General features: G+C 40.7%; 2 protein-coding genes across 5 annotated transcripts in view; one reads left to right on the top strand and one right to left on the bottom strand.

The window, feature by feature from the left end:
* Nucleotides 1–1,528: 1,528 nt before the first annotated feature.
* LOC102752091 (olfactory receptor 7D4) lies at nt 1,529–2,828 on the top strand. The gene has a single exon (XM_006765690.2). The coding sequence runs from the start codon at nt 1,729–1,731 to the stop codon at nt 2,665–2,667; it is 939 nt and encodes a 312-aa protein (XP_006765753.1). The 5' UTR covers nt 1,529–1,728; the 3' UTR covers nt 2,668–2,828.
* Nucleotides 2,829–6,162: 3,334 nt separating this feature from the next.
* The window catches only part of ZNF177 (zinc finger protein 177), a 24,126-nt gene continuing 22,188 nt past the window's right edge, over nt 6,163–8,100 (bottom strand). For all 4 annotated transcript variants that reach the window (XM_015565297.1, XM_015565298.1, XM_015565299.1 and 1 more), the window contains one exon: nt 6,163–7,971. In XM_015565297.1, coding sequence (XP_015420783.1) covers nt 6,868–7,971 — 1,104 coding nt within the window. In that variant the 3' untranslated portion in view covers nt 6,163–6,867. The remainder of the gene's footprint in view (nt 7,972–8,100) is intronic.

Genomic DNA, 8,100 nt, shown 5'->3' with positions numbered 1-8,100 from the left:
TTCTTGGATATCCTGTGTCCAATTATTTATTTATTAATTATTCATGGAGATCTGCTGTGCACGAGGTATTGTTTGTGCTGTTCCTCATGTGACTGGATTTTTCTCTTATAGTCCCTAACTTGTTTTGCAGCAGAGTGGACTTACTCATAGCACTTAATAGTTTTTATTCTCATTGTTTAGTGCCCACAATAGTTTCTCTAAATGATGTCGTTGTTTCTGACCTTCAGTCCCCAGACTAATTTTATTTCCTTGTTTTACCTATCTCTTGGAATATTCAGGAGACCGTTGACATTGGAATGGTTGATGTTGGAGACTATTGATTCAGGAGTGGTTGATGCTGGAGGAGACTGCCTTGGTCTGAGTTAAATTCATGAATTTAACTCAAATGTTTTAGTGTTTTTCTGTAGAATATATTGTTTGCTGCAGTTTAAGAACAATTATTCTTTACTGGGCTAAGAAATTGTCCTCAGTTTCCTCTTGTTGTGAGAGGCTCTGTTCTGGCTGCTAACACAGTAATGGCTGTTATGTTTTCTCAAATGCATTTTCTATTGCCATTATGGTTATGATTCCTCTTTACTGTGTCAAGTGGTTTATCTTTGAGGGAGGGTACTCTCTGGAGGTGCCATCAGGAATAGTAGTTACACGTTGTGGACTGTTGAGAAGAGTGTTGACAGAATTGTGTTTGCAGTGAAGGGTGAAGTAGTAAGATCTGTTAAAATTGGTCAGCACTGCTCCCATGTTTTCTGAGATCCTCTCAGTATTGGCATCGCACACCAGCCTGATTGCCATGGTCAGCACCAGGTGGAACTTACTTTTCCCAATACATGGTGGCAGAAGTGACAGGGAATCATGCCCCCAAGGGACAGGATAGGATTATCCTACTGTGTTCCATTATAAGGGCTATTCCAAGGTCACTATTCTACAGCTCTACAGATAAGCTATAAGGAAGTGACTAAAGGAGATTATCCTACCCAGTAAAGGTTATGTCCTCCCAGCCCCGCTGCTTGCCTTCCCTGGGACTGCCCTGTGTCGGTAGGTCTCCAGGGGCATAGGCTTTGGTGCTTTCCCTGGTGGGCAGACCCCTGGGGATGTGGACCCAACAAGTCCCAAATTTATTGCCAACAGTCTTAGTCCTAGTTCTTTATAAGTAGTACATGGTATTTCTGTAACACTAAGGGGTTTTACTGATTCATTCCCTTCCTTAGTCCCGTTAATTCCTAACTCCAGGAAAATATCCCCACCTGGGGAAACAACCTTGATGCGGCAGCAAAAGTCCCACTGATAATATCAAACGGAGTCCTAAAGTTTTCTGTCGGACTATCAGTGTACATGTATACATTAAAAAATAAATGTATTTTTCATCATCATATAATGTGTTTTTGTCACTCAAATGAATTTTATTATTTCTTCAAGGCTCTTCACATACGTACACCTTAAGAGATATCAAGTAGGCGTAACATGTTCTCAAAAAATTAGAGTTGTCACGCAGAAGAATTTTGAGTCAGAGATTTTCCTGGTTTTGGCACGCACTCACAAAAAGGTTGCCCACCCCTGGGCTAAACGATTACATTTAAAATGAAAATGGCTACCGTTTGTCTGAGTGAATCATAGTCATTAGAAGGATGTCCTCACAAAGGTGGAATCTAAAGGTGACCACTAGCTGATGTTGCAGTTGGCAGTTCTCTAAACATTTATTTGGCCTTTGTCTCCAGCACACACACCAGCTACATGGAAGCAGGAAACTACACAGAAATATCAGAATTTCTGCTCCTGGGTCTCTCAGAGGATCCTGAACTACAGCCCTTCCTCTTTGGAGTGTTACTGTCCATGTACCTGGTCACTATACTTGGGAACCTTCTCATCATCCTGGCTATCAGCTCTGACTCCCACCTGCACACGCCCATGTACTTCTTCCTCTCCAACCTGTCCTCTATTGACATCTGTTTCACCTCCACCATTATCCCGAAGATGCTGCTGAACATCCAGACACAGAGCAAAGCCATCTCCTATATCGGATGCTTCATTCAGGCATATTTTTTCATGATTTTTGCTGGGTTGGATGGGTTCCTTCTGACTGTGATGGCCTATGATCGGTATGTGGCCATCTGCCACCCCCTGCACTACCTGGTCATCATGAACCCCTGGCTCTGTGGCTTCCTGGTTCTGTTGTGTTGGTTCATCATTTTCTGGGTCTCCCTCACTCATATTCTACTGATGAGGCAGTTGTCCTTCTGTGTAGGTACTGAAATTCCACATTTCTTCTGTGAACTGACTCAGATTCTCAAGGTGGCCTGCTCTGACACCCTCATCAATGACATCTTCTTGTATGTGACTACTGCCTTACTGGGAGTGTTTCCTTTTACTGGAATTCTCTTTTCTTACTCTAAGATTGTCTCCTCTTTAATGAGAATGTCCTCTGCAGAGGGAAAATATAAAGCATTTTCCACCTGTGGGTCTCACCTCTCTGTGGTCTCCTTGTACTATGGGACAAGCCTGGGGGTCTACCTCAGTTCTGCTGTGACCCATTCTTCCCTACAAAACTCAGTTGCCTCAGTCATGTACACCATAGTCACCCCCATGCTGAACCCCTTTATCTACAGCCTGAGGAACAAGGATGTGAAGGGGGCCTTGGGAAGGCTCCTTAGGCAAGGAGCCCCTTGTCTGTGATGGGTCACTTGCCTCAGAACTAAGTAAACACTGAAGTCCCCAAAGGCCAATGTCATGGATTTAAATCTGATCCTTTTCCTTTCCTGAAACACATGCTTCATTTCTTCTATTCTCAAAGCTCCTATGACTTACTTTTTCTTTTCTTTTTAAATTTAATTTTCAATTACAGTTTATATCAGTATTATTTTGTATTAGTTTCAGGTATACAGCATAGCAGTCAGGCAATTACATACTTTACAAAGTGTTTCCCCCAATATTTCTAGTACACACCTGGCACCACATATATTTATTACAATGTTATTGACTATATTCCCTATGCTGTACTTTATATTCCATGAGTACTTTGTAACTATTAATTTGTATTCTTAATCCCTTCACCTTTTTCACCCAGTCCCCCAACTCCCTCTCTCCTGACAAGCACTAGTCTGTTCTCTGAGTCTGTTTCTATTTTGTTGATTTGTTTATTTTGTTTTTGTTTCCCTTCAGTAACTCTTTTTGTCTTTTTTTTTTCTCTATTTGCAGCCCATTGAGTTTTTATCTTTCTTACAGCCATTCCTGAGATTTCTAACATTAGATTTCAAGCACTTATATGAAGTGCTGACATGGTCCCTGCCCCCAAATTATCTTCTCAAATGTTGATATTCTTCACCTTAATTTGGTTGTGTGTTTATTTTTCTCTGGAAGAAATGGAACAAAAATCACACATTAATCATAAAAATTGCTTACTATATCAAAATTGCTTGTTGCTTTACATCTGTGATTTTCAACTGCAAAAATTTTTAAAACTTGCACTACCTGACTATTTAGTCAGACCCACTGACCTCTTTTCCCTTAGGTTGTCAAATTTAAAAAATGACAACAACCTGGCTGGCGTGGCTCAGCGGTTGAGCATTGACCTATGAACCAGGAGGTCACAGTTCAATTCCAAGTCAGGGCACATGCCCAGGTTGTGGGCTCAATCCCCAGTGGGGGTGTATAGGAGGCAGCCAATCAATGATTATCTCGCATCATTAGTGTTTCTGTCTCTCTCTCCCTCTCTCTCTCTCTCTCTGAAATAAAAGGATATATTTAAAAAGATGACAACAGCCAAAACCAACAATAGCTGTCCTGTGTGAATGAATAGAAATTATACCTATTTTTTTTTGGACAGAACAGCAATAAATACATTTTTGGTGTGCCACAGAATTTTAGTAATTTATGTGCCATAAGATGAAAAAGATTGAAAATCACTGCTTTACATGTATAATTTTATGTGGTTATGAAAACATTTCTTTGAGCTATTTTATCTCATTTACTCCATTTTTCAGAGAAAGAGGTTGAGATTGAGAGGGACTCTAAACTGACACTGAACCCACAGTCCTGAGCTAGCACAACTTCCCTGTAACAGTGTTGAGATTTTCAACTTCAAAAATAGGAAGCTAGATTTGAAAGCCAGTTTGTTCAGGTGATTCATTTTAATATATTGCATAGATAACTCTTAGATGTTGCTCCAGTCTTTGCCTTTTTTCTTCCTTTCTTTTTTCTCCCTTTCTTCCTTTCTTCTTCACTCTCTTTTATTGTATCTTTATTTCACATCATTGTAGTTTTAAGATACCCCAAGATCCTAAAACATGTAATAATGAATACACTAGAGTAAGACTTGCTGTGTCCAGTGGTTTATCTTTGGGGGAGGGTACTCTCTGGAGGTGCCATCAGGAATAGTAGTTACACGTTGTGGACTGTTGAGAAGAGTGTTGACAGAATTGTGTTTGCAGTGAAGGGTGAAGTAGTAAGATCTGTTAAAATTGGTCAGCACTGCTCCCATGTTTTCTGAGATCCTCTCAGTATTGGCTTCGCACACCAGCCTGATTGCCATGGTCAGCATCAGGTGGAACTTACTTTTCCCAATACATGGTGGCAGAAGTGACAGGGAATCATGCCCCAGGGACAGCTCTTGATGGAGAGACATGGGGTATAACATTATCCTTCACACCTCAGCTGAGATAATTCTGAAGTTTGAATCTTGTGCCGCTTTCCAGAATTTCCTTTCAGGATGAAAACTCAGCTTACTCGCTGTGGGAAATGACACACGGTAAATTTTATTGGCTGTATTTTCTACCCTGTATCACATCTCCTCTGTCTAACTCATGTTCCGTGTTCCTTACTTCTTCCAATAAAGTTGCTTGTGCATGAATTCTTGGCTCAGCTGTGCACTGGGCACAATGGCACATAGGAGCTCAAACCCTGCGAGGACTTCCTTTCAGATGATCAGCTTTATTTTCTTATACTGGGGAACTGCTGCTCTCACTACTCACGTCTGGTAGCTTCACTACTTAATAGAAACTAGATTTATTTAAGCTCCTATGTGTAAAAAAAATTCTGATCAGCACAAGCATGTCTCCTTTCCACGTTGGGCAATCTGTGATGAGGAGTCAATGTTACTGGCAGCCCCTTCAGAACCACATTTTTTATTCAACTTATCTAACCTATTTTTACTGATTATTTACTATCTGTCAGTCATTATTTTAGGCTCAACTGCCACAGGATCAAGAGAATCAGGGGTATGAGAAGGAGCAGGCTGTCATATTAAAACCAATGGTCTTCATAAACCTCATTGAGAAAGTTACATTTGTGAAGATGTTGAATGATTTAGGTGAGTGCACATCTGGGGAAACAGTGCCCCAGGCAGAGGGTGAGGTTAATACCAAGACCCTGAGGTGGGAGGTTGTCTGAGGCAATGTGGCTGCAGCAGAGCCATTGGGGGTGCATAGCAGCTAAGAGGAAGACAGGCATCTGAGTGACTGAGGACTCATTGCAGGGGTTTATTTATTTTTTTGTTAATCCTCGCCTGAGAATATTTTTTCCTTGATTTTTAGAGAGGGAGGGAGTGAGGGAGAGAGAGAGGAAAAAGAGAGAAAATCATTGATGTGAGAGAGATACATCAATTGGTTGCCTCCTGCACACACCCTACTGGGGCCAGGATTGCACCTGCAACCCTGGTATCTGCGTTTGTCTAAGAATTGAACCCAAGACCCTTCGGTGTGTGGACCAACAGTGTGGTTTGAGCAGACACATGACATGATCTAACCTAGGATTTTAAAAATCATTATGTGTTGGTTCCCTCTCTAAAGACATACATTTTTTGGTGAACTACTTGAGGGTAAGTTGTGTGGACCCTAAGAAAGAAGATACCTACTAAGAAGGGCTCCTGATGGCTTAACTGGAGTTAATTTTTAAAACAGAGCCTAGCAGCCATTTCTATACAGAGTCCTCTCACACAAACCACACTTTAGGGAGAAGCCTACATTAAGCTGCCTGCCTCTGCACTGGACTGCCTTCCTGCACTGTGTTTCTGCAAGCCAGTCCTCACAGAGGAATCCTAGAATCCTATTTCAACCAATAGGACTGAGGTTTTCCCACCCAATAGGAGCTGTGCAGCCATATTCATCAATATCTTCACTGACCAATCAGAATAGTTCCCTTGGGACCAGTCAGGGCAGTGCTTTTTAGACCCAGGAGCAGCTCTCACTCTTTCTCATTGGCCAGGACTGTGGGCTCATGGGCACTCATAGCTACAAGGAAAGCTAGATAATTCCTTAACAAACTGTCCACACTGCCAACTTGAACACAATTATCATTCTGTTACTTTAAGGAAGGGAGCAATGAATACGGAACAGCAACTGGTTCTATCTGACACATTAGGCCACAAAGCAAATCTCCAACCATTTTCTATCTGAGTATGTGTCATTTAGAATCTATATCATGAAGACCATATTTTGAGTGCACAATGTAATTAAATTAGAAATCTATAACTAAAAAATAGTTAAAATATGCAGTTTTCACATTAAAATACATTTCTAAATCCAAGAATCTTGTATAGATCCAAGACATCTTGATGAGAATTGGACAATATTAAGTTCTAAATTACAATGAAAACATTATCGATCAAAACTTCTGTGATGTAAATCAAGGGAAATTTAGAATGCTACATTACATTTAATACTCCATTAATGAGTTGTCAAACTTTAAGGATGAAACACTCACTGATAAAGACAATCACAGAACTGTAACAGAAGGTTGCTCCCTGTATAAGGTTAAGTTGAGAGTTGTGCCTAAAGGCTTTCACCATTGCTTACAATGAGGTTTCTCTCCAGTGTGAGTTCTAGAGTGAGGAATGAGGTGTGAAGGGCCACTTAAAGCTAGCCTGTAGTCATTTCATTCTTAAAGTTTTTGCCCTGTATGTATTCGCTTGTGAATTATAAGGTTAGTGCTGGTGCTGAATGCTTTTCCACAGTGAATACATTTATAGGGTTTTTCTCCTGTGTGAGTTCTCACATGTACCCGCAGGCAAGAGGAATTCCTAAAGGCCTTCCCACATTCGCTACATTCATAGGTTTTCTCTCCAGTGTGCATTCTCTTGTGCACAATAAGATAAGAGCCCGTGCTGAAGGATTTTCCACATTGATCACACTCATAAGGTTTCTCTCCGGTGTGAGAGCGTTGATGTTTCTTAAGGGATGACTGATCAATAAAGGCTTTTCCACAGTCACTGCATTCATAGGGCTTCTCTCCAGTGTGGGTTCTCATATGTTTTTGGAGGGAGGAAGGAACAGTGAAAGCCTTGCCACATTCCTTACAGTCATAGGGTTTCTCTCCAGTGTGAGTTCTTTTGTGCACATTAAGATGAGAGCTCTGGCTGAAGAATTTTCCACAATGATTACATTCATAAGGCTTCTCTCCAGTGTGTGATCTCACATGTTTCTTAAGGGAAGAGTGAAAAATGAATATTTTCCCACAGTCACTACATTCATAAGGTTTCTCTGCAGTGTGAAGTCTCTCACATTTCTGAAGGGACAAAGGGCCAGTAAAAACCTTCCCATGTTTATCACATTTTAAGCTTCCCTTCTCAGTACACGAGTTTTTGTGCACCCTAAGGGAAGGTCTTTGTCCATAGTCATTGCATTCGCAGAGTTTCTCTCCAATAGGGTTTTGCACATGTCCTGAAAAGGAAGAGTGTAAGCTGAAGGACAGAAGACATTGATTACACTCAGATTTCTCTCCTGTGAGAGTTCTTGAGTGTTCCCTACAGGATGACTCTAGATTGAAAACTCTGTCACAGTCAATAAATTCAGAAATATTGTCTTCAGAGTGAGTACTCATATGACTCCTAAGAGTTAAGAAATGGTCACAATCTTTCCTGTATTCTTTATATTTGTAGCATTTCTGTCCCTTGTAATATCTTGTACAAATAAGGTGACAGTTCTTTCTGAAGAATTTTCCATAGTGATCAAATTCCAAAGGTTTCTCACCAGGGTGAGTTGGTGCCTGTTGAATAAGGAATAAGAGGTGACCTAAAGCTTTCTTACTTTCATTACACTTATGAGAATTTGTTTCCATGTGGATTCTGCCACATATAAGAAGTCCATTATTATGGCTGACATTTTTAACACTTCT

This window comes from Myotis davidii, unplaced genomic scaffold (assembly GCF_000327345.1).
Source record: "Myotis davidii unplaced genomic scaffold, ASM32734v1 scaffold1240, whole genome shotgun sequence".
NCBI lineage: Eukaryota > Metazoa > Chordata > Mammalia > Chiroptera > Vespertilionidae > Myotis > Myotis davidii.
The sequence above is the reverse complement of the archived record's forward strand: the minus strand, read 5'-3'. Positions and strand labels throughout refer to the sequence as shown.